The sequence below is a fragment of the Drosophila obscura genome, unplaced genomic scaffold (genome assembly GCF_018151105.1).
Source record: "Drosophila obscura isolate BZ-5 IFL unplaced genomic scaffold, ASM1815110v1 contig_151, whole genome shotgun sequence".
NCBI classification, from domain to species: domain Eukaryota; kingdom Metazoa; phylum Arthropoda; class Insecta; order Diptera; family Drosophilidae; genus Drosophila; species Drosophila obscura.
The window spans coordinates 994,054-1,019,667 of NW_024542737.1; the positions used below are offsets into that span (position 1 = coordinate 994,054).

Below are 25,614 nucleotides of genomic sequence, written 5' to 3' on the forward strand. Positions count from 1 at the left end.
AGTAAAATATCGATACTATCGATAGTGCCCTCGATGGTTTGACACCTCTAATTGAGACGCCAGCAGCACAAAAAATCGCAATAAAACAAAATAGTTAATTTATTAAGCACTCGAGAGCCATTAATTATGCCCCAAGTGCAAGTGTGCAAGTGCTAGATCAAATATGGGGCACACAGTGAACTGCTGTGAAAATGCAATGCGCATTTCTCTATTCCAACGTTAATTGCGCTGCTGCTGTCCATAGTACCAAAAAAAATCAAATCGCGGGGAAGAGAGTGCTAGGATGATGAGAAGGCCCCAGTGCGTAAATATGTGATATGTGTGTGTGCGAGAGTAACTAGCAGTGCAAGGCAAGGGAAAGTGTAACTCAAATAATAATACTAGTAATCCAAAGGCAGGCCAGAGCGCAGACCATAAAGTGAACAAATAAAAATACAAATTCGCTCCACGAAAATAGAACACTACGTTCGCGCACCTACAAACACACACCCTCTCAAAACGCACGCACACTCGCATACCAAACGCAGTCGTCGCCCATCGAAGAGGCGTTATCCTTATTCTTGTTGCTCGCTGCGCTGCTGCTGCCCGCCTCTAGTGCCATTCGTTTTGGTCCTTTTCTTTGTCGCTTCTCGCCACAAGGCCAGCAGCAGCACGGCAGCTGTGCCTGTGCCGTGTGTTCGCGCCGTGCCGTGCCCCGAAGTTTCTATTCGTTGCTTCCCTCCCTCCCTCCATTGACATCGCACTCTAACTCGTACTCGCTCCGTGTGCATGTCCTTGGGCGTAAAGTGTTGTTGTTGCTGTTGTCGTTGCCGTTCGATTCGTGTCCGAGAGTGAGAGCAAGTCGAAGCCGAACAAGATGCCGCCAGCCCTGATAGCCATCTCCGAGTTCGTGGAGGAGACGCGCTCCGATTACAGCTCTCCCACCACCTCCACCTTCGCCTCGCGAATGCCGGACTGCCGCCAGACGATTGGCATTCTGGAAGAGGTAAGCAATGATTTGATGGGTTGGGTGCCAATTATTATAAATAAATCGACGAATTCCCTGGAAAAGTGATTGTGTCGTGGGGTGCAGTACCCAAAGAAGGGGCGTCGGCGTCTCCCACCTTCCCCCATAACGATTAGAAGCAACAAAAAAGATTTCTATGAATTGGCTCGGCGCCAATTTGTCTCTTTCTCTCTCTTGTTCTCTCTTTGGCGCGCGCGTGCTCTCTCGCTGCTGCCGCTGCAAGGTGGTTTTGCTTCAACGCGGGACGCGGGATGCGGGACGCACTAAATGCAGTCTTAATTATAGCAACACAGCTGCTGAGACCTGGAGAGTGCGGGAGTTGGAAGGTGGTGCCTCTGCCACACGAGTGTGCTGCAATTTCTATATTTAGTCATTGCAGCTGCTGCTGCTGCGTCCCCTCCCCATTTCCACCGCATTGATAAACCAAAGTACAACAAATACAAGGCAAAGTGGTGTTTGCGGGGCCGGAAAAGGCGTGTGATAAGAAAACAAAACGACAGAAGCAACCACATTGATTAGTCAAGACTTAGTACGGGGGAGTGGGAATGGCTTGGGGAGTGGAAAAGCGGTCACTTATCATCACCCACCACAGAAAGTGGTCAAGTGGTTGGTTGCTCAAGTGGAAAATTCATCCCATTTGTCATTTAAACTATGGCTATGGAAATTATGCAATATCTGCTATGAAATGTGCCACAGCCCCTCCTAGGGGCTACTCCTATGGGACGGGGAATTTCCATTCCCGCTCACATCTCCCGAAACAAATTTAGCACTCGGCCGCTGCTGCCGCTCCACACATTTGATAATTGGAGCCAAGAGAGCTTTTGGTCACGTCACGTCACGCCTTCTTGGGGCCCGGACTCCACACATTAAACATTTAATATTTAATTTCACTGATGGATTTTTAGTGTGTCCCAGTCGCAGTCGCAGTCCCCCAACCCAGTGACCCCCATTCTGCCACACAGAGAGACACCCAGACGGTGGGTCGGGTGTGCGTTATTTCCATCTCATTTCAGCTTTTGTATCTTTTATTGCGTGTTCCGTACCGTTTTCGGTTCCCCGTTCCCTTTTTCCGTGTCTGTAAATCTGTCTAAAATTAAAATAAATATTAGCTCTTGTATAAGGTTTTTTCTCATTTCCCACTCTGGTGCAGGATGAATTACAACTGCAACTTTTGGACCACTTAACCCACTGAATCATTGGCCAAGCGTTAGTCATAGCCTGGGAGAGGTAGGACTAATTTATATACCATATACATATGTATGTATATTTACATATTTGTGGTGTTCCACAAATTTCTCGCGCTTCTGCCTTTGATTCGGTATAAATTAGCGCCTTTTGTTATCAAAACAGCAAACCAAAGCGTCAACCCGACATACCGGCCAGCAGATCGCCCGAGAAACGAGTTCCAACTCGAGACTTGGCTTTGATTTGATTTGAGCTAGTTATTGTCGTGTGTGTTTTGCATTCAAAGTGTAGATAATATTCAGAATTTCATAAACCACGTCCTTCTCCACATCGCTTCCACAGAGCTCGGCACATTTGAAAAAAAAATACATGTCGTGTGCATGAGCGTGCAAACCCCCGCTCCAGCCCCTGAATGAATGTGCATGGAGTGCAGGTGTCTGGCATGGCTCTCTTTTTTCCCAGAGCGAGTGCGAGAGGTGTAGAAATTGCCTTCGCAAATAGCCAGCTTATAAATACAAAAAAAAAAAAATGTAATCTAATCTACGCTGGCAATGGTCGTCAAAATTTATTGGCATCAAATGGTTCTTGGTTCATAATTCATAAAAGAATGAATCCATCCAGCCATCAACTATCAGGGAAGGCATTCCATGTGTATCCCCATTGGCAGCGGGGCAGCGAGGCTTTCTTATGATATTTAATTGAATTTTCTGAATCAAATTGAATTCAAACCAATTGGGCTAAAGCCAATGGGTCAAGGGGAATGGGGATATCGTTCACTTCCATAGGGGAATGCATCAGGAGGAGACAGAAATCAAATAAGTCGGGTTGTACAGATTTTACCTCACACAAAATGTACCCCTTAAATGGAGGCAGAGTGCTGATGATGCTGCTGATGATTTTAATTGATGCATGCGACGATGCATGAGATGGGGAGGGAGCTGCATTTCAAATGGGAAGTGGCTGTTGCTGCGACTGTAACTAGGGTGATTATTAATTTTATTAAACGAAATGACCTTGTGGGCACATTTTCCATACAAATAGGGCAGGGAGCGGGAGGTATAGGATGGGGCCTGGCATTGGATGGAATACCAAATTGTGCTATTAAATGCATTTGGGGAACAATTGTCAGACGGTTTGTGCCCATTGAATACGTTTCCATGCATGGAACAGGCACATTTGATTGTCTTCCATTTTCAGCTGAAGAGATTGCCCCCAAACCCTACCCCTCCCTGCCCCTACCCCTGTCCCTGTTCCTGTCTCGAACTATCAAAACTGAAACGATCTGTGCTCACTCTTTGCAGCGCCTGGAGTTTGACCGGGAAGGCCTCACAAAGCTGAAGAAGGCGGTCAAGGCCATACACAACTCGGGGAACAGTAAGTACACGATATAGAGTACATACTGTACATTGATACAAGACACTGATATCTGATACTGTCCGCTTGCAGCCCATGTGGACAATGAGATGTTCATGGTACGTGCGCTGGAGCGACTCGGCGGCAAGGTTATCGATCAGGATGAGCCCGACATTGGGGCGGCGTTCCTCAAGTTCAGCGTCGTCACCAAGGAGCTGAGTGCACTGATGAAAACTCTGGTACATACGCTACATTTGGCACGCTTATCTGAATCTTTAACCATTCCATTTCCTTTCTCATGCCTGAGCAGATGCAGAACATCAACAACATTGTCATGTTTCCGGTGGACTCGATGCTGAAGAGCGAACTGAGGGGCGTCAAGGGGGACATGAAGCGGCCGTTCGATAAGGCGGCCAAGGACTACGAGGCGAAATTTATCAAGATCGAGAAGGAGAAGAAGGCCCAGGCCAAGGAGGCGGGCATGGTGCGCACGGAGATCGATGCCGCTGTGGTGTCCGAGGAAATGGAGAAGGAGCGCAGGCTCTATCAGCTGCAGACGTGCGAGTATCTGCTCAAGTACAAGGATATTAAAACCAAAACAGGCATCGAGCTGCTGCAGCACCTAGTCGAGTACTACCACGCCCTGAGCAAGTGAGTGGCAGAGCCAACTGGTGCGTGCCCCCCAGGGCTAACCAACTCTCCTTCTGCATTGCAGCTACTTCAAAGACGGGCTCCAGACCATCGAGCACTTTGGCACGTACATTGGGGATCTGAGCGAGAAGCTGCACGTGATCAAGCAGAAGCAGGACGAGGATCGGCGCAGTCTGCTCGATCTGCGAACGCTGCTGCGCAGCACCCCGGACTTTGAGCGGGTGGACAATGTGCCATCTACATCGGATAGTCAGAGCCGAAGCGGGGGGGCGGGCTACTCCCTGCATCAGCTGCAGGGCGACAAGCATCATGGGGTGACGCGGCAGGGTCATCTGCTGAAGAAGAGCGAGGGCAAGGTGCGTCGCGTGTGGCAGAAGAGACGCTGTCGGGTGACCAGCGATGGTTTCCTCGACATCTTCCATGCGGACGAGTCCAAGCCGCCGACCCAAGTCAATCTTCTCACCTGCCAGATCAAACCAGTGCCGGATGATAAGCGTGGCTTCGATTTGATTAGCTGTAAGTGAAAAAGAACTCCATGAATCCAGCTGATTATAATTAAATTCCATGCCAATCCATTCGTAGACAATCGCCCGTACCACTTTCAGGCTGAGGACGAGGCCGATCAGAAGGCCTGGATGGCCGTGCTGGTCAATTGCAAGGAGAAGGCCCTCACCAAGGCCTTCCAGCACGCCAATCCCCAGATGAGCCCCAGCCTGGTGGAGCTGCAGAAGACTGTGATCCGCTACGTGCAGCTTCTGCCCGGCAACGACCGCTGCTGCGACTGCGGCTCCCGCAACGATGTCACCTGGATCAGCCTGAATTTCGGCATCCTCGTGTGCATCCAGTGCTCGGGAGTGCATCGCGATCTGGGCGTACATCACTCGCGCATCCAAAGCCTAACGCTGGACAATCTGACCACGGCCAATCTGCTGATCGCCCGTGCCATGGGCAACAGCACGCTGAACGACATCATGGAGGCAAAGCTGGGCAGGGGGAAGCTGCAGCACGAGAGCAGCATGTAGGTATCCCTCCATTCCAGTGAGATATGCAGCCATCTGTAGCCGTCTATCTGTTTTCCATCCGCAGGGAGGAGCGCTACGACTTCATTCGGGCCAAGTATGTGGCTAAGCGTTATGTAATGCGCACCTGCTCGGACGACAATGACTTGAGGTGCGATCTGGAGCAGGCCATCGTGAATGCGGACATGAGCCAGCTGCTGCAGGTGTGGGCAGAGGGCGCGGATCTCACCTGCTGCCTGCCCAGCTCGGATGCGGGCGAGACAGCTCTGCATCTGGCCGTACTGCGGGAGATGGGCTCCACGCTGCACATTGTCGATTTTCTCATACAAAACATGCCGCCGAAGGGCCTGAATAAGGCCACCAATCCAGCCGGACTGCTGGATCTGACCGGAAAGAATACGGCGCTGCATCTCTGCGCTCTCCACGATCGCAGGGAATGCATGAAGCTGCTGCTGCGCTCTGGCGCAGACTACGAGCTGAAGAACTCGCAGAACAAAACAGCGCTGGATATAGCCAAAGAGATGGGACACAATGGCTGCAGGGAGCTGGTGAGTAGATGCACAAATACAGCCTGGATCTTGGGTGGCCATCTAATCAGAGATGCTTCTTGGTTTTTTTTTTCTCCTCTAGATTGAATGTGCCATAAAGCGTGAGAAGAGCGCCTTTGATCACATAAACACCGACTGGAATCTGCCCAACGAGGACGGCTCCACGGATTTCAGTGACGATGAAACGGTCATCGATGAGCGCGTATGTGTTGCGATACTTCCGACTGCCGATACGTATCCTTCTAATTGCTTTCTGCTTTACAGAAATCTCGATCGCGTCCCCCCAGTTTTGCTGGCGGGGACTCGCCAGTGCTGCGCTCACGCTCCTCCACCTGCGACTCCATACAGTCGAGTTCTAGTCCAATCGCCAACTGTCCCAGCCGCCAGTTTACGCTGCCCTCGGGCCTGCCCAGCTACACGCATTCGGCGGGCACGTCGCCCAAGCAGCACATCAGCGTGGGCCAGTATCTGGGCAGCAGTGCCAGCAATGTAGGCGGCGGCGGTGCTGGCAATGGCGGGGGCGGTGGCGGTGGCTCTAGTCCCAGCTCCGCATCCAGTCAGAGTGTGCGGGCGGCAAGGAACAGTCTGAATATGCAGCAGAGTGAGCTGGGCCATGTGCCGGGTGGGGCCCGCAAATCCACATCCACGGCGAACATGAACTCTCTGAAGAAGCGCACAGCTCCGGCCCCACCGCCTGGCACGCTGGGCAGTGCCTCTTCCAGCTCCTCCTTCTATGGGACACTGCCCCATCCGCCCCGGCACTCGCAGAACTTTGATGCCAATGACATACGCGCCATCAACCATAAGAACCAGTCGCTGGATGTGGCCTATGGCACGCTGCCCCACCTACGCAGCGTGGAGAGCAGTCCCCGCGGTGGCTATGGCGGGATCCCTGGCGGATCTGGAAATGGCAGCAGCAGCAGCAGCCTGATGCCTGCCATGACGACATTTGGCCACAAGCGATCGCCCAGCGGGGAGTCGCTGAATCGTAATATACATCTGGCTGGAGCCAAGCTTGTGCTGCCACCCACTGGTGAGCTGCCCACGCTCAAGCATGTGGACAAGTCGGCGTTGATGCGCCCAAAGATACCGCCACCAGGACCGCCGTCAGGTGAGACTCAGCTTCTGCGACTGTTCCGTACTGTTATTTATCCAATTTCCTTTATTCCACAGAGCGTGAGATTTCCAATGGTCAGTCGAATGAGAGCATCAGTTCCATAGACGAGGGTCCCATAGCGCCGCCACGAAAGGTAAGTTGTGACGCGGGTGCTCGCCAATGCTGACCAACAGGTCCTGTTCCGTTGTACTCGTACCTCTAGTAATATGAACCTTTCAATGTATCTCAATTCAATCTATTTGCATTTGGTAAACAATTTTCAGCGCAAGCAACACAGTGTTTTGATTGAGAGATTGAGATTATCCCAGTCCAGTGAGGAGACGGTAAATGGCAAACTCTTGCTCATTTCGCGCATTTACATTCAATGACAAGCGACATACCTATATAAAAAACGTTCTTGTTGTCGTTGTCGTGTTGCTGTTGTCGTTCCCCTACTAAAATGTCCAGTTTATTTTGCATCCTTCGAAGCCCTAACCCTTGCGCCAAACACACAATTTAAATCCGTTTCTCTTTACGTTTCAATTTTGTTGCACTTATAATTTGAGGCTATTCAAAGTTTTCTTATCCTGTTGCGCTCGCCTTTTTTCAGCTGATAAATCAATCGGCCAACTTCACCGACTACGAGTCCTGGCACACGGACATGGACAGCTCTGGCGGTGGCCTGGATCATTCGGCCGATTCGAATGTCTCATCCAGTGACAACGATCGCCTTCACTCGTCGCCCGACAATCCATCCAAAGGCGGTCCAGGAACAGGCTCAAGCGGAAAATTCCACAACGTAAGCGCGGGAAGGGGAACCACCGGTATCGAAATTAGTTGCCATGGACTAATCCACTTTTCCACTGATCCACAGAACGGCCAGAGACGGTGCCGGGCGCTCTATGACTGTGTGGCGGACAATGATGATGAGCTGGAGTTCAAGGAGGGCGAGATACTGATTGTGTTGAATGAGCGCACCGACGATGACAACTGGATGGAGGGCATCATCGAGGGACAGCCGTCGCGACGCGGCATGTTCCCCGTCAGTTTTGTCCATATGCTGCCCGACTAAATGGGCGTGGCACAGGGATAATGTTAGCTCATGTGTATTGTATGTTGTATGTTTCTGTGAGTGTGTGGGCTGTGCGCGACTGTATATATCTCTATGTGTGTGCGTGTGCGTAATTTAAAACAAGACAAGATTTTATTTATTAGAACCGTTTATGTCACAAGGAATATACACATGCATATGCATATAGGTACATTCATATATAAATGTCTACTGTGAGCTAGTAATTGTTGGATATATATGCTGCCATCTCATGTACATTTCATTTTCAATCGGAAGAAGGAGCTGGAGTTTTAAATGCTTTTGTAACCGAATATGTCCTGCAAACTGCTGTAATTCGTACCATAAATGTATCTACTAACCTTAGCATTACACGCTGTGCGCAAAAGTTACTCGGAATCTATTGATATATATATATATATATATATATATGTATGCTTATACTAGATGCTGCCATATACAGATATACAGATACTAAACAATATCCACAAGAAGACCCGACCTGGTCGGGCTTCTTGGCTACATACGAAAGTATTGTATTACAGTTGTTGATGAATTGATGACGAGAAAGTTTATAAAACAACGTTGAAATGAAAGAAACATTTACTTAAACTAACCCCCCCATACATATGAGAACTCTAAAGCTATGCAACAAAAGGAATAAATACATACAGATACGAGTATGTACCAGTACCCCGTTTGTACCTAGAAATTGTTACCAATTAAGTCTAAAAATATCTAAACGTAGTACTACTGTATATGAATATTACCTACAATTTAAAAGCGCTGTCAAAGAACAAAACTAAGAATTCTAGACTTATTGACTTGTTGTATACCATACCATACCATGTCAAAGCAGCACACATGATCAGTTAAAGACCTACAATATGTATACTGTACATAATACCCCCATTTTTTTTAAGACACAACACAGCACCCTACTCCTTTTTCTTTTATACATTTTGTATACACGTTTCAGTATTTATTTAGCAAAACCTTTCAACGTATTTGATATTACATTTAAGTCAAATAAAAGGAAAAACATAACGCTTATTACATATACACATATATAAGGTTGTGTTTTTACCAAAAACAAGAGCGACTCCTTTTAATGGTTGGGTGAGTGAATACACATTGATGAAACGTTGATTAATAGCCCCTTAGAGTTGACCTACGGAGGGGATACACATGAGTGTGAATGCATAAATATGCGAGTGATATGGATAGGTTTTCTGCTTTTCCTTTTATCGGAATGGTGTAAAATGGAAATTTGGCTTTATTAACATTTAATATTTTGATCTCAGTGGAAATGCCCATTGATATTGCTATTTTTCAATAATACTCCAGCTTGGGTGCTGATGAACTTTTGCAATTCGAATCTACATATACTGGTATCTTTTAATAGTCAAACATATGGTGTAACAGAAGATACATATTTACATATACATATATTAATTTCCATTAATAGAGTAGAGTAGCTAACATTCCTACAGAATTTATTCTGTTAACAGCACATATTCAAAATGACCGCCAAACTCCATTTAGCTAAAAAATACCGAAATTCTAAGGTATATAAAAGTATATTTAATCTAGAGATGACCAACTCTTCCGGAGTTGGTAAAATCGCTTATCGCAATTTCTAAGTTGGAGGAGTTGACCATTTCTATTGAGACCAACAAAACAGCTGCTACGTGAATCAAAGTGGAAATACAATCCGGTAACCGTTTTATGTAAACAATCCAATGAAAAGGAGTTCTAAAAATTAGCCAAATCTTGTACACAATATATTGATGAATTGGATAAAATTATTTGTTTTGCGCTGAAAAGGCTAACTAGCTAGCAATATTGAACCGAATATCAAAATTAAGGAATATCAACGCATTTTGTCGTGTCCGTCAGTATTTCTACGGTATATTATGTAAATGAGAAGGTATTTTAGGTATATTTTTAAGGGTCAGACGGTGTATTTTGTCGATAAATCTGCGGTCACATTGCTACAAAGCAATTTTTGTAAGCATTTCATTGTGTGTAGTTAGCGTGTAGTTACCATGTAAAACATTAAATTTTCCATCAAAAGACCATTTCCTCTATTTGATTAAACCTTATTTTTGAATAATTGAGATGAAAATGAGTAATTTTAAGTAGCAAATCTTTTAGGAAATTGATTAAATGATCGTGGAAAAATATATTTTCAGCGCTTAGAGTTTTAGCTTCGTAGTAATATTTAGCCGAATACTAAAATCGAGGAATAAAGTGAATCACAGCCTTTCGTGTCCGTCAGTATATTTACAGTATTTTTTGAAAATGAGAAGGTATATTTGGATATATTTTTGAGGGTCAGCCGGTATATTTAGTCGATTCATCCGCGGTCACACTACTACAGCAATATTTTCCGCATGCAACTAAAATTTTATTAAAATAATGCAGAAAGGCTAATTAATATTACATTACTGATTCGATCCGGGTAGCCTCTGACAAATAGCTGGACATCTGGTACAAAAGAACACGCCCAATTGTGCCACAGCACAGTCCCCGGACCGTGAAGAAAAGCACCTTCCTTCGCCTTGAGGTTGCGAGCTGCCAATTTGTTGTCGGCAAAGTGCGAAAGTCGTGGAAAAATATCACCTGCAACACGAGTGGTTCCTTGCGAAGGTAAGAATATGCACAGCTTGAAGGCCAATAAGTGCACTTTATGGTGCATGCAAAGCTATAACCAATAATACCCCGTCCAGGACAACAACAGGGAGACGACGGACCGGTACGAGGAGGCAGCTGACTGGAACGGTAAGGGCTAAAGGCACACCGCGTTCACCCCTGCATTGGGCAGTGGGCACCAGTGCGTCCTAAATATGAGTGCTGCTAAAAAGTATAAGCCTATGGATACCACAGAGCTGCACGAGAACACCGAGAATATTGCTGCTTGCTTGAAGAAGGCTGAGAGTGCCGCCGCCTTGATGATGGGCCGCAGTGCCTTTGCTGCCCAAAACATGAACTCTGCGTCAACGAACGGCGAACGCCTGCCAAATTTCTCCAAGCTTGGCTCAAACCATGGCGAGATTCGATCGGCATCAACTACCTCAAACTTACTTAATCGCACGGGGGCCATCCACAACAGCAAGCCAGGCGATGTCAAAAAGATAGTGATTAAGAACTTTAAAGGTTAGTGGTATTTATCCATAAGTTATGATTATCCACTCCACCCACCATATGCATCTTTTATGCCAAAGATAAACCCACACTGCCCGATAACTATTCCGAGGACACGTATGTGAAGCTCGAGGAGGCCGTTATCGCCATACAACTATCGAAGCCCATCAAATATTCACTGGAGGAGCTGTACCAGGCCGTTGTGAACATGTGCAGTCATAAAATGGACGCCCAGCTGTATACGAAGCTCAAGGAGCTGACTGAGCAGCATGTGAAGCGCAATATCAAGCTGAAGGAGCTCACTGGGGGCAGCATGGACAAGCTGGTAAGTGGGCTGCAACGTCAAAATAAACATACGTTTTAGACATTGGACCAACTTACAGGTGCTGCTGGAGAAAATCAACAACTGGTGGCTCTCGTTCTGTCAGCAGATGATCATGATACGCAGCATATTCCTGTACATGGATCGCACCTATGTTTTGCAAAACTCATTTATCCACTCAATATGGGACATGGGGCTGGACCTCTTTCGCATACACTTTGCTCAGAACAGCGTCGTCCAGAAGCGTACGGTCGATGGTCTCTTAACGCTGATTGAAAAGGAACGCCAGGGCGCGTCTGTGGACCGCGGTCTGCTCAAGAGTTTGGTGCGGATGCTGTGCGATCTGCAGATCTACTCCAGTTCATTCGAGGAGAAGTTCCTCGATGCCACCAATCAACTGTACAAGGCTGAGAGTCAACGTATGATGCAGGATCTGGAGGTGCCCGGTTACCTGCAGCACGTTAGCATGCGTCTGGCCGAGGAGCACGAGCGTTTGCTGCACTATCTGGACTCGAGCACAAAGTACGTTTAGGCATTTATGCTTCATTGGAATTTGGCTAATATTTCGATTGTATTTTCCCCACTCCCCACCCATAGACATCCGCTTATATACAATGTGGAGAAAGAGCTGCTGGCCGAACACCTGACGGCCATACTGCAGAAGGGTCTGGATGCGTTGCTGGAGGACAACAGATGGGTCGAACTAACAATGCTATACGGTCTGCTTAGCCGTGTCAAAAACGGCACTTCGGAGCTGTGTGGCAACTTTAATGGATACATTAAGGTAATCCCTTAAGGTTCATCTTTAATTACGTTATCTTTACGCATTATGTACGTGTTGCAGAAAAAGGGACGCACCATTGTCATTGATCCGGAGAAGGATAAAAGCATGGTGCAGGATCTGCTTGAATTTAAAGATAAAATGGATTACATTGTCCGAAACTGCTTCGCACGCAATGATAAGTTCACGAATTCGTTGCGCGAGGCCTTTGAGTTCTTTATCAATCAGCGAGCCAATAAACCAGCAGAGCTCATTGGTAGGTCGCCATTTCGTCATTCATTGCTTTGGTTTATCCTGTAACTCCTTCCGCCTGCTCTCCTTAGCAAAATACGTGGACATGAAGCTGCGCTCTGGGAACAAGGGCACCACCGATGAAGAGCTTGAGAAGACATTGGACAAAATCATGGTTCTGTTTCGCTTTATACACGGCAAGGATGTGTTTGAGGCTTTTTACAAGAAGGTTATTGTTATTCCACATTTGCATTATTGTGTACTTTAGTTGATGATTAATCCATCTCTGTCTGCGCATTCTGCAGGATCTGGCAAAGCGATTGCTCGTGGGAAAGTCCGCTTCAGTGGACTCTGAAAAGAGTATGCTGTCCAAGCTGAAACAAGAATGTGGTGGAGGCTTCACATCGAAGCTGGAGGGCATGTTCAAGGACATGGAACTGAGCCGCGATATCAACACAGCGTTCCGCGGCCACGCGCTCAGCAACAATCGCGATGTCCATAACCTGGACCTGTGCGTCAGTATATTGACAATGGGCTATTGGCCAACATATGCGCCCACAGAGGTCACAATGCCGCCACAGCTCATTAATCCGCAGCAGATATTCAACAAGTTTTATTTGGAAAAGCATAGTGGACGAAAGCTACAATGGCAGCCCACGCTCGGCAACTGCATGCTGCGTGCACAGTTTGAGGCGGTAAATGAAATTCGAACGCAGTCAAATCTGAATACTCTAACTCTAATCTTACTACTGTCTCATGCAGGGTCCGAAAGAGTTGCTGGTATCGCTGTTTCAGGCTCTGGTGCTGCTCTTGTTCAACGATAAGCCGGTGCTTAACTACGAGGAGATATTAGCCGCCACCATGATCGAGGATGGAGAGTTGCGCCGAACACTTCAGTCGCTGGCCTGTGGACGCGCCCGCGTTATAACGAAAACACCAAAAGGTCGCGAGATCGAGGATGGCGACCAGTTCGATTTTAATAATGAGTTCACAAACAAATTGTTCCGAATCAAAATCAATCAGATTCAAATGAAAGAGACGGTAGGTTTCGCTTTGCAAAACTCCAAGCAAAAAACTGCAAAACTCATGTATTTTCCCCACAATTTAGAATGAGGAACAGAAGGCAACCGAGGAACGTGTGTTCCAGGACCGTCAATACCAGATAGATGCAGCCATTGTGCGAATCATGAAGATGCGCAAAACTTTAAGCCACAATCTACTCATCACCGAGCTGTTCAACCAGTTAACCTTCCCCGTCAAGGTGCGTCGACTTTTGACACAATTCGCTGGCGAATTCAATGCTAATTTTCTTCCTTTTTATTTCGCCAGCCCGCTGACTTAAAGAAACGCATTGAGTCGCTTATCGATCGCGACTACATGGAGCGAGACAAGGATAATCAGAACCAGTACAACTACGTGGCATAACTTGTCTGGGGAACCCGAACACCGAACATTGAGTTGATTGCAACATCCATCTTTATATTTACCATACGCATACACATACTAAAAGTCCATTGAAAATTTGGTGTGTTTCGTTGCCTGTGTCCGGCCAGCGCCAGCGCAAGCCGCCTAACTATTATGTATCATGATATGTAGCCTCTATGTAGGGCCGTTGCTACAGTTTCTTTTTGTAAGTTACCTTTATCCATTCAATAAACTAAGCGTTTTATTTACAAATCGTCCAAACGACTCTTGGACTCCGAGCACCCAGGTCAGGTCAGCCGACTTCGCCCCGCCCGACTGTTGAAAATAACTATTCATTTGTTGGACTCGATCGATTGTCTTTTGTTTATATACTATATTTAATGGATTCAATTAAATGAAGATCATTCTTCAAAAGATCGGTAAAAGAGGAGACACTTGCAGGCTAATTTTCTGATGGAAATATATATTTAAATTAAATTAAATAATAGCTGTCGTACTCGTAACTTCTGTATGTAAAATGGATACGCATAAACTAGTTTTTTATTTACCATAAATAAAAAATTACGTGAAAACATCTATAAAATAATGCACTGTGTGTTTCACTAGCTTATTATTATTATGATTATTAATAATATTGCAAGCATATCATTTGTGAGCAATTTGTTAGGCAAATTTAGTTCGTTTAGCAAATGAATCAAATATATACAAATAAAATATTATAGGCTACAGTTAGATTGATACGAGTAGAATAGATTATATACAATTCAGAAATAAATATAGCGGTCGCGTGGGGTCATCTAAAAACGACAACGAGGTTGATTCAGATATCACAATACGTACTTCTTCCTCCCTCGTGTTCCCTCTTGTGTTTTGTCAACTTGAAAAGGCTCTCAGTGGCTTAGACTACAGATACATGATTATACTGCTACCATATACAAAAAATACATGCAATTTCTCCGCTTTGGGCACCGCTTACGTCTCCACGCTGTTCACGCTGTACTGCGAGCTGTCGTAGTCGGAGACGTTGTCCGACCCGTATCCGCCGAAGCCGGCCACTGAGGGACGCACACTACTGGTCCGTATGCCATGATCCTTGAGTACGTCGGGCACATAGACGGGGGCCGGGCCAGCTATCTCCACAATGCTGGGACGACGGGTGGCCGCGCATCGTTTGATGGGTGACATGAACGTGAACAGAGTCAGGGTTATGGCCAAACTTATGATCAGCAGCAGGAAGCGGGCCATGCCATCGTCGCCGCGGAAGTAGCATATCATAGCCATCACAAACACCAGGATTACCACCGAGAACTTTGTCATGGTCACCGCCGTTGAGTGGATCTTGCCGCCCTTTCGCGATATCATATTGGATGGTCCGTACGCGAAATACAGGTTGTGACGATCCACGAAATGCTTGAGGCAGATGTAGATCATGGCAAAGGGCATGATGAGCGGACAGAACACGCTGTACACGATCGCAATGGTGAAGACGAGCGTGGTCCATGCGTAGTGGGTGCCAAAGGGGAATTCGATCAGTATGGCTTTGCGGATGAAGGGCGTCTCCGCCTTGGAGTTTGCCTTCAGCAGGGACCAGATGTAGACAATCAATTCGGGGAATCGCAACAGCTCCAATGCAGTACCAATAAACGCAGCAGTGATGATGTAGTTGACGTAGAAGGAGCCACGATCCGGCAAGAAGATGCACTGCCAGCGTCCGGTCTCGTTGGTGAAGCCCCACTCCAGCAGGGCCTGGGCCGAGGTCAGTCCCAGCGATGGCAATATCAGAATCATCAGCAGCAGGTAGCTGAAGCACTTGGTCATGATCGAGTAGTTCTGCTTCGAGCGCGTATAGTGGCCCATCCACTTGTCCGAAATGGCCACAATCACCGGCATCAGGGCGGAGAGCGTCCACAGCATCAGAGTGGGCAGGAACTCGGATACCAACGGTGAGATCTTGCCCTCCGTATCCTTCAGCCAGGGCCGGCTATTGAGCAGGTTGACCACCATCACCGGCGTTGTGAGGAAGAAGAGGAACAGGAAGAGCACAAAGTTCACGCAAAAGAATTTCAAGTACCAGTGGCTCTTGTTGACATTCAGGTTCTCCCAGAACAGGTCGTCGGGCGAGGGGGCGAACATCATCTCCCACTGGCGATAGGTGCCGGGCGTGAAGTGCGTGACTATGTTCTGCGCCTCCTGCACCGTCGACACAGTGAGAAAGGCAATGTCCAGCGGCTCGTTCATAGTGGAGGCACGCAAACGGGCCACATCGCCCGATAACTTCCGCTCCTCGCGCTGATAGTACTCGTACGCATTCTCCTTTTTGCACGAGCACATGTCCGGCTTCGCCTGGCAGGAGAGATGTGATTGCAGTAAATGTTCATCCACTCCTATGCAAATCCACTTACCATTAACGTGTCCCGATTCCGGTGGTGCTCACAATACACACGGGCATCGTGTATCCGCTCGTACTCGGCGTTGCGCACATACAGACGAGAAATGTTGTAGGCAATGCTGACACTCTCGATGGTTACGTCTGGGAACAGCTCCTGCATGTAGTTGCGCACAACGGTCTTGTTGCGATCGCTGGACGAGATGTTCGATATCATGATTGTCCGGGTGGCAGCTTTTTTGAACGCATTGCGGCCCGAAGCACGCCGCATGATGAGTACTACCAGCGGAATGTACAGAATTGTAATGATTGTGTGCACCCAGAGCCAAGGAGACTCTGGCGACAGGTTGGCCATCGTTGTCCGGCCAAAGGCATTCACATCGTACGGCGTATCCTTGGGTCCGTTCAGAAAGTTGACGGGCAAAATGACGGCCAGAGAGATGAGCGTCACCAGAGCCATGACAGCCATCAAATGCTGCTGGAAGGACAAGTAGTGGACTGCATCGGGGCCGGTGTGCAGCAAGATGGTTTCCTTCCGCAGCTTAAACGTGATCCAAATCCAGCCAAAGAGACCCTGCTCGGGATGCACCGGCGACAGTGGCGTGGAGTCGCCGCTGTTTTGGGAGTTGACGCTCGGTCGCGGTGTCGCCTGTGTGGAGGTGCCTGACTGGGGCTCAATTATGCTGGTCGCTCGCGAATAGAATATCTCCGTCCAGCGTTTCTTGCTGCCATTGCTATTGACAAGGGCCAGGCGGCCAAAGTCGCTTGCCTGATGCCGCAGCGTTGTGAACAGCAGGATGAGCAAAACCCAGAATATTGTATTCAATATCAGAGTCTCTGGTATCCCGTTGTAGGCACTCGTGAAGAAAGACGTGCGGTTACTCACTTGAGAGCAGTAGGATAGATTGCCCGAGTCCGACATTGTGATTCGTTGAGCTCACTGAAACACAAAGAGAGTCACAATTATTAGAGTTTTCAGAAGCGATAAAACTCTTGCCGTGCCGTGCAAACATCTAAGCCCCAGAGCTGATAAGCAAACACTTTATCAATCATTCCTCCTCATAATTGGCACTTTCCGTTTGTGGATTGGAACCATCGTAGATCATTTCTTAGGCTGCGGCTGCACAGATTTATCTTTTGAGGTCAGTGTGACAAAGTAGCCAAAGTCCACAAATGATGCTGTTTTACAGTGGCTAGATACGGCAATAAAGATACTGTATCTTTTTAGGAATATATACATATGTAAATGTATAAGCAAAAGCAAACACTCGTTTAATCCGAACAAAGATGTTCGTTCTCGTGTGTTTTGGAGTTTTTAAAATGAGATAATCATTTTAAAACATGTTTCTTTCTGGTAGGAAAGGGGCGGACGGGGAATGAGATAACTAGAAGTGAGCAAGGGGTTGGTGTTGGGGCAACGTATAGTTTGGTTCGTCTACCACCTTCTCTCTTTTTTGCGTTTTGTTTTGTTATTCGGCGGCGGCGGGCATGAATCATCGACATTTCATTTTCGCCTTGGGACAGCCAGACGGTGTGCAACATGAGCAAATACGGTTGGAAATTGGAAACACTGCACAACTTAAGCTTTCTTGCTTTATTACATATATAATTATATTTAATAGTTAACAGCAGTTGGAGTGTTGCGTGTGTGTGAGTGCTTTTCATGTTATCCACTTTCTTTGGCTTCTTTTATGGCTTTCACTCCGGTTACGAATATGGTTGTCATATGGTTTATCTGCCACGCTGGCATCCAATTCCCTTCCTTCGTTGCATACCTTGTCCACTAAAACCAATTCTTTGTTGTTGCTCACTTTATTTAATTGTACATCAAAAACAGATTGCAGTCGCAGGGTCGTAAATTTGTATGAAGTGTTGTTGCGCTCTCGCTGGCGATGGGCATTCGTCAGTTTCCCCGCTATCGATAATACGATCTCATGAACTATCGATATCATTATTTTAAATGTTTATATAATTTTTATGGGATATTTGAATTAAAAAATAAAACATAAATACGTTAGGACATACTTAGACTCCCTTTAAGTTGTTTTGTAAGGCACCACCCGTTTTGTTCTGCAAACCTACAACTTAGGAGGAAACTATCGACACTACAACCCTATAATAGTTGGAAAATGCCATCACCGAGAACAATCGAAGCCTTTCTTGTTTTGTCGACAAATTCAAATTTTAATAAATTTTGACAAACAGTAATAAAAAGACAGACAACGTTGAATGTTTTTAAATTTTATTAAATTTTAGCAAACAGTATTAAAAAAACAGACGACGGAGACTGTTTGTTTTACTTCGTCCCTTTCGGTAAGTCAATCATATGGCAAAACATTATTTGTAGTTTTTACATTGTTGTTTACACAGCCATCACACAGACAGTTTTTTCTACAACGTTGACGTATCCTACTAGTGCATTATAATGTTACCAAAATCGAAGCCGTCGCTGGTGGCGCTGCTTAGCAATAGTCCGCAAACAAACCTATCATTCAAAATTCAGTTGCTGTCAGGAAAGACTATGGTGCTGGTGGAGTCCCCGGGGTATGAGAGTGAGCTGTTCATTCCACAGATTGTCAATGACCGAATCACCCTCCAAAACATTATGCCGAATCGTCGGTGCTGCAGTGAGTCCAGCCTGACCACACACCCGATGGTAATAAAAGGCGGTGCGGGCTTTGTGGTTGAACCTGTAAGCAGAACTCCGCTGCGAGCATTGCAGAGGGGGAACTCGTCCACACCTCTGGCGAAAAGCACTCCGGAAGTTTCCATTCGTCGAATCAGCGGTGGCAAAAAAGCGCTGGAGCTGACACCCGAGCCGGCTCGCTTTCTTCCGGTGCCATTTGAATCCGAGATACAGGACACATCTCTTCACCTGAACCTTTCCTGTTCAGGCTCCACCATTGAGTCGCCTACTGCGCTTCTGCCGCCAGAACTTTTGAGCAACACAGACTCGAGAATGAGTGGCTCATCCAACTCTTATGTGAGCCCAATCCCACCTCTGGGTAGCTCTGTTCGGAAAACGCCGCCGGAGCGCACTTATGCCCGCCGTAAGCCCAACAAAATCATAAAATCCACGCCGACGCCAGCCTGGTCGCCGCTACAGAAGAAGAAACGCCAGACGGCAGCATCTGCGACAAAGGTACCAAATCCGGTCATGAAGCTAGAAGTGCGCAATAGAAAACTGATTGTGGACGCAAACAAGAGCATTGCGGCGTACAAACTGAAGACCGTGATCAGCACGCCCGTTGTCAAGAAGAGAATCATCCAAAAGCAGGTTACGGCCAAGACAAGAAGACAGTTTGAGGCGCTCAAGGGCACAGCCTTTGACCTGCTGACAACATCGGCCCAAGGGAACATGGCCATGGAATTGGTCAAACAGTTTCAGGATGCCTGCATGGACAAGCGTGCCACTACAGTGCCCAACTATGCAGAGCTGGGCGCCAGTTCTCGGCTGGAAATTGACCACGAGGTGAAGGGTTTGCTGGCAAAACAAAAGCGATTGGAACAGAATGCAACTGGAAAGCCAAAGCCATGGATGAAGCTAACGTGATTTATTGCAGGTCACCTCGCCTCTGGTTTTTTATGCGTTTTCAAAATTTACTGTTCGCCCTTGTAGGCAATTGAATAATGTCTTAGGGTGCAGCAGCGCATTAAATGTTCCTCTCATAATGAAACCTATTATTTATGCTGTATTCTTTGTCCTACTATAGTATGTACAGTACTACTACCTAACGATAATAAATTAGAATAATAAATATTTTGTACGATAAAACTTAATTGTAATCGGGGACCAGAACCATAACCAGATCCGTTTAAGAGCTGCGACAACGGAAGCAGGCTTTGAATCCCCGTTTAATGGCTCGTATATTGTGGACAACCTCCTCCTGTGAGTAAGATGTACCATTAGATGAGTTCAATGATGGAATTCGATCACTTACCTGCATCAGATTGAAGCACATGGCAATTACGGCCATTCCTAGCAATAGATATACGGCACAGAGGATAAAGCTGACCTCCACTTTGTCCCTATCGGCGGTTATCTAGCAGAAGGTATATATCAGTCACAGATTGTTAATTTGTGTTTGTAGTGATCTTACCACCCGATCACCTGGCACCAGATCACCAAATCCAATACTGCTGAGCGAGATTAAACAGAAGTAGCTGCCATCCAAGTAGTTCCAGTCCTCCCAGCGACCAAAGAGCAACGCACCCCACAGAATATACCTGAAGGAGAAGGAGCGCTAGGTGTTTAGAGGATCTGTGAGTGGGAGCATTTGCGGAAGCTCCTACCCAACCATGACGAATATGCAGACTGTCAGAGGGACAGTAATCTCGTCCGTGCTGCCGCGTATCTCTCGCTCGATATCCGAATCGGATCCGCTGTACGCCACATCCAAGATGCTGGAGCTGTGATGAGAGCTCTTCGTGTAGTCGGTGGTGGTGCTGCTGCTGTTGCTGTTGGTGGTAGAGCTGCTGCTGGAGTAGCTGCTGCTTCCGCCGCCACTTTCCATGTGGTGCATTTGGAGCTGAAATTATAAGTGTGTGCGTTAATGCAATGATCCCCAACTCATGAGAGCAGCTCTGACTCACCGCCCTCGCCAGGTGGCGCATTTTTCGTCTTTCCCGTATGATGCGGCGTTTGGCCACGCCTGGACATATACGGCACAAGCAGACTTTGGAGTATATCCACTTGAAGGACTTGGCCAGCACATCGCCAATGTTTGAGAGGTAGAGCAGGAATAAGGGCATACCGATTATCGCATACAGAATGGTCGCCAGCTTACCCCACTCGGAGTGGGGTGTTATGTTGCCATATCCGATCGTTGTGATGACTGTCAGCGAGTAGAGGAAGGCCCCGGAGAAGCTCCATTGCTCCACATCGGGCCCCTTCAGCTGTTTTTTCACAATCGCCCGCTGATACTCCAGCAGCACATCATTGACACTGAAATCATGGAATAGTTTCGAATTAGTTTCGAAATATTTTAGTTGTTGGCCATTTCTAACCGTTTCCTGTACGCCTGATGGTCGAAGAAACTTATATTCTCGGCCGTCAGCTCCCAGATGCGCGTGAGGCACTCCCCGCTGACATTGCGCTCGATGAACCGATGCGGCTTCTGCGACTTGAGTCGCTCGTATTCGAAGATTTCGATGGCCTGGAAGATGAAGGCGCCCCCAATCGTGTAGAACGTGACTAGCAGTATGATCCCCACATTGCTGAACATGAAGGCCGTAAAGTGGCGGCAGTGATCCTTGAATCGTTGAAATGCTGGCTTCTCTTTCCGGCGGAACGAGCTCCGCCGTGAGGCCATGTCTGGCCCCGTGCTGCGGTCCGCTTAGCAGCTCGTTTCCGTTTCGATTTCGCTGGGCGTTCCACTGGCGTTTGCTTGGACATGCTTCGAGCCGAGTGTCTTGCGCCCGCCGGCTCCCATCGGCATTGGGCGTTTGGGGCGACAATGGGACCGCAGTGGAGCTGCAAATATACAATGTGAGAGCATTAGTGACGCCCCAAAGGATTTCCTGCACACCTATCGCTAAATATATCCGTGATTACTCGCTGTTTAGCCCAAACACACAAAGTGGTAAATAAACAAAACGTTCGGGCTATATTATCAAAGTGCTTAGCGGCCATAAATCTTTGCGAGCAACGACGGACGCATTCAGAACGTACGAATGAGTATTCATTCGTGTTCATGTGCTGTGCCCATACAATACGATCGAGTATGTTGTCTTGCCTGTACGAGTAGGTGTTTTATTTTTATGGTCTAGTCTGGGATTATCGTGCAATATACGATCATCAACACATATGTACAAATGTACTCGTAAAGATCTTGATACATTGTTTTAGTGCTGTCCGAATAGAGTTTGGATACAATTTTGTGCACTCTCGCAGTTTACGAGTAGATGTTGTTGCTCAACAGATTCTCCAGGCTATCCCATTCGAAATTCCATTACGGAATGCGTAGCCGAATTTATGTGAAGGAATAACCCAGAGAAAATACCTGTATTCATATATACATATGTACATATATTAATTAAATTATCATTTACTGATGAGTATATGAAAAAGTTACCCTGCCACGCGCGCTGCCTCCTCTCTCCCCCACTCGTTCAGTGGCGCTATCTAGCGGAGTGAGCGAGATATAACGGAATGGAAACAGAGAATGGAGGAGTGCAGGGATATATTTTAAAAGTTACATAAATCCTTGCCATATATGTATACAAACTAAATTCCGGGTGGTCGCAGCAAGTGATTTTTCTTGTAATTAATTGTTGCTGCTGATCTTATAATCCCTCTTGGAAATGAATAGAGCATTAAATACGGCAAACAGGAAAATTAGATAGCAGAATGAAAACTACAAATAGGTCGAGACTTTAAGTACCATTAAAAAATCAAAATAATTGAACAAATTCTCAGATATTTAAATTAATAGCTTCCTGGAATATCGACCATCACTTTTTCAATTTCAATAATACTCTGAGGAAGAAAGTTCTTTTGGTAAGAGATGCTCAGGTGTAGGGCATCTTATAGTCGGAAAGATGCCTATGGAGTTCTTCCCGATTTATCTTTATACTTTGCACATATGTACATATATTCGTATGTTTCTTAATAAATGGCCAACATGAACATGAATTATTGGACTACAATCTTGGCAGCTGGTCTATGGAACAGTCACATCATCCCATCCCCACGGATCGATCTACTGCTTGTGTGTGGTATTTCAGATTTCTCGCGTGGACGGAGGATGACATCCGTCTACATTCAAGAATTAATGGCGTAGCCGATGGCGTCAAATTGGAGAGTTCCTAACGATGCGTTGCGATGCGCTGTCTGTGGTAGCTGTTGCCAAACGCCAAAACGCCTTTTGTTGCTGTTGTTGTTTAGTTTTTCATTTCGTATGCTAAGGTTTAATTTAGTGGGTGTGAAATACGAGTTTATTTGAGATTATTTTTATAAACTTCTGCCTTGCCCCAGCCCCAGCCACAAACCACAGTCATTTGTCTAATTTGTGGCCAGAGAAACACTTTTATTGGCGCCCAAAGTTTTGGTGCGAGCCATAGTTTTTTTGGAGCTGGCCTTCGGCATTTCGGGATTCGTATATGTACATATTTTATGGGCTCGCCCAGATCTTTCACTCTTTCACGCTGAGTGGGGACAGCGGCAAGGGCAGGGAGGCTGGTGAGGCAGCGGACATAAATTAAAATCAATTTGCAATCGATGTTTTCATTATTTACAGCGAAAACATATTGTGTTCCTACTCGTAATTAAAAGAGAGATCCAAATCCAAACACAAACTAAAAACTGGGAATACACTCGTTGTGTTGGGTGGGGTAGGGGGAAAATCTAACAAAAATACACAAGACACGAACGCGGAAAGAAAAACACATTAGGGGCGGAACTGAGCTAAAAAGCAGCTCCTTGCCGCCAAATGGAATTTCTATGATTTTCGTACAATAATTAAGAAGATCCCAGCGGTGGGGAGGAGCCGGTCACTGCAGAGTGCGGCGGAGTGCAGTCCGGTGCGGTAATTAAATGGCAATCTTGACGAGTTTTTCTCCCGAGATATTTTTGGATGGATAGGCGGAATGCGCCTTCGCAGTGGGCTCCACCGGGCCGTAAAGTCAGTTTCGATTGCAAAAAATATCTGTTTTGCATTGCGTAATTATTTTAATTATAATTGCTCGTTCAAGACATTTATGCTGGGGGTTCTGCTAACCCAAATAATCCAAAGATTAGCCCCACAAAAAAGATCAAAGATGAAGATGGCGGAAACTGCTCCCTAATTAATGTACATATTGTAGTTTTGGCCTGCCTTTTATCTGGCACAGTACCCTTTGGCCCATGGGTCCATGGGTGTTTTGGACTAGTGGAAGATCAATCCAATGTATGTGTAGAGCCACATCGTAGTCAATGAAGCAGCATTCCCCCATTGTTATGGTCGTATTTATTTCTGTGAAGTGGCTCTTTTCACGTTTTCTTGGCCTTCTAGTTAAGAACTAAAATGCGTCATGGATTCTGGGATTGTTTGGGCGGAAAATGAAGAAAACGCTTGGAAAAGCACTCATGAAAACAGCATTTATTTTTGGTAGCTAAGGACTACCGCTGTACCGAATTTCCCTATTGTAATTTTCGTAGTAGAGTTTCCGAATTCTGTTCGTATTACGTTCCATCTGTCAATCATCTGTCTGTTCACATACACAGCTTGTGGGGCTCATTAGGCACAGGTTGAGTCACGATGCAGATCCTTCAGCCAGCAGACTTGCACAATTAATTTTCAGCATTTAATTTGCCATGCCAAAAAGAAAATTATAAACGAAAAAAGCTGCTTAAATATGACAGACAGGCACAGAATGTTAAGTGTCAGCGGCTACACGAGAGGAGATTTTCAAATTTAATTATACCGGACGAAAAAGAGCAAAATGACACACTAATATCGCAATACTTACAACAACAACAAAAACATTAACTAAAATAAGAAACACATCCACGCATATTGATGGCCAGAATACTTTGGCCAAGCCACCAACTGACATGACGGGACACCCGAAAAGCCAAAAAAGCGTTCCCATGTGAGCCAAAAACTAATTTTCGTTCATTGACCGCACTTTTGTTGGGGGAAATTGAATGCGTATCGAGTTGCGTGCGACACCCTGTCAGCTGACAGCCTGGATCCTCTGCTCCTCTTGGCTAGCCTCCTGTTACGGGCGGTAGACCATTTCTATTCCTATTCCCAGTTGAGGCTATTTATGCAATTTACAAACCTGTTTATTATGACAATTGCCAGAGTCGTTTTGTTCTGGCCGCCACTGACTGCCGCTGCGCTGCACTGCGCTGCGTTCTTCCTTGCCAGATGCTCACCTCGTGCACTCGTGGCCGTGACGTCATGAATGAGAAAGCACCGCTATTTATCTCAATGCTGCTCTGCTCTGTTTCGCTCCGATCTGATGTATTTTCGAACTGTACATGTAGAGCGACGACGACGATATTTATGTTTGTGCGCGCCTCTGCCTCCGCCTCTGTATATTATTTTATCAGTGTTATTCAACGCACACCGAATGCCTTCGGATTTGGATTTGGAATTCAGTTCTATTGGAAATTATTTAATGCTTGTTTTTGTTTCGTTACTTGGTGTATTTTTAACCGCACATTACTTGAGTTCTTTTCACTTCAATTCACTTTCGTGTGTCTGCTGCCGTGGCCCTGCTGCTGCTGCTGCTGCTCTGCTGCCAAACCAAACCGATTCAACCCGATCCCGGAGCAAGTGCCTCATTCGCAAGCCGCGTGCGCTCTCCTCGACGCTCCGTGGCCCACTGTGGCCCACTGGCTGTATTTATAGACAACATACACAAAGCGCTAATCTTGACGCATTACCTGTGACGTCGCGTCGCGTCTC

General features: G+C 46.5%; 5 protein-coding genes across 9 annotated transcripts; 3 read left to right on the forward strand and 2 right to left on the reverse strand.

Moving 5' to 3' along the window:
- Window positions 1–32: 32 nt before the first annotated feature.
- LOC111075139 (arfGAP with SH3 domain, ANK repeat and PH domain-containing protein) lies at window positions 33–8,560 on the forward strand. Of its 2 annotated transcripts, XM_041591850.1 has the most exons (13): window positions 33–985; window positions 3,493–3,565; window positions 3,638–3,783; window positions 3,855–4,195; window positions 4,260–4,711; window positions 4,778–5,213; window positions 5,282–5,762; window positions 5,845–5,964; window positions 6,027–6,873; window positions 6,936–7,012; window positions 7,143–7,202; window positions 7,469–7,657; window positions 7,733–8,560. In XM_041591850.1, the coding sequence occupies exons 1-13, from the start codon at window positions 857–859 to the stop codon at window positions 7,928–7,930; spliced, it is 3,549 nt and encodes a 1,182-aa protein (XP_041447784.1). In that variant the 5' UTR covers window positions 33–856; the 3' UTR covers window positions 7,931–8,560. The 2 variants fall into 2 exon arrangements, with proteins under 2 accessions (XP_041447784.1, XP_041447785.1); XM_041591851.1 differs by lacking the exon at window positions 7,143–7,202.
- A 258-nt stretch (window positions 8,561–8,818) lies between these two features.
- LOC111075136 (cullin-4A) lies at window positions 8,819–14,356 on the forward strand. 2 transcript variants are annotated; one of them, XM_041591852.1, is made up of 12 exons: window positions 8,819–9,046; window positions 10,396–10,579; window positions 10,660–11,086; window positions 11,155–11,399; window positions 11,458–11,918; window positions 11,994–12,180; window positions 12,241–12,433; window positions 12,501–12,637; window positions 12,714–13,103; window positions 13,171–13,449; window positions 13,517–13,669; window positions 13,738–14,356. In XM_041591852.1, exons 3-12 carry the CDS (start codon window positions 10,777–10,779, stop codon window positions 13,831–13,833), a joined length of 2,451 nt encoding a protein of 816 aa, XP_041447786.1. In that variant the 5' UTR covers window positions 8,819–9,046; window positions 10,396–10,579; window positions 10,660–10,776; the 3' UTR covers window positions 13,834–14,356. The 2 variants fall into 2 exon arrangements, with proteins under 2 accessions (XP_041447786.1, XP_022223943.2); XM_022368251.2 differs by lacking the exon at window positions 8,819–9,046 and having other exon boundaries at window positions 10,287–10,579.
- Window positions 14,349–17,156, reverse strand: LOC111075085 (calcium permeable stress-gated cation channel 1; the record flags this gene model as incomplete). The annotated part of the gene is made up of 2 exons (XM_022368177.2): window positions 14,349–16,176; window positions 16,236–17,156. Coding segments are annotated over 2 exons (2,292 nt in total), but the record flags the coding sequence as incomplete, so codon positions are not given.
- Window positions 17,157–18,408: 1,252 nt separating this feature from the next.
- Window positions 18,409–19,968, forward strand: LOC111075138. Of its 2 annotated transcripts, XM_022368256.2 has the most exons (3): window positions 18,409–18,532; window positions 18,590–18,763; window positions 18,848–19,968. In XM_022368256.2, exons 2-3 carry the CDS (start codon window positions 18,645–18,647, stop codon window positions 19,770–19,772), a joined length of 1,044 nt encoding a protein of 347 aa, XP_022223948.2. In that variant the 5' UTR covers window positions 18,409–18,532; window positions 18,590–18,644; the 3' UTR covers window positions 19,773–19,968. The 2 variants fall into 2 exon arrangements, with proteins under 2 accessions (XP_022223948.2, XP_022223947.2); XM_022368255.2 differs by having other exon boundaries at window positions 18,411–18,532; window positions 18,590–19,967.
- LOC111075137 (TWiK family of potassium channels protein 18) lies at window positions 19,774–25,518 on the reverse strand. Of its 2 annotated transcripts, none has more exons than XM_022368254.2 (7): window positions 25,080–25,518; window positions 21,227–21,692; window positions 20,813–21,164; window positions 20,513–20,748; window positions 20,320–20,446; window positions 20,161–20,262; window positions 19,774–20,106 (listed from the first exon to the last, which is right to left on the reverse strand). In XM_022368254.2, exons 2-7 carry the CDS (start codon window positions 21,529–21,531, stop codon window positions 20,035–20,037), a joined length of 1,194 nt encoding a protein of 397 aa, XP_022223946.2. In that variant the 5' UTR covers window positions 21,532–21,692; window positions 25,080–25,518; the 3' UTR covers window positions 19,774–20,034. The 2 variants fall into 2 exon arrangements, with proteins under 2 accessions (XP_022223946.2, XP_022223945.2); XM_022368253.2 differs by having other exon boundaries at window positions 24,983–25,518.
- Between the last annotated feature and the right edge of the window lie 96 nt (window positions 25,519–25,614).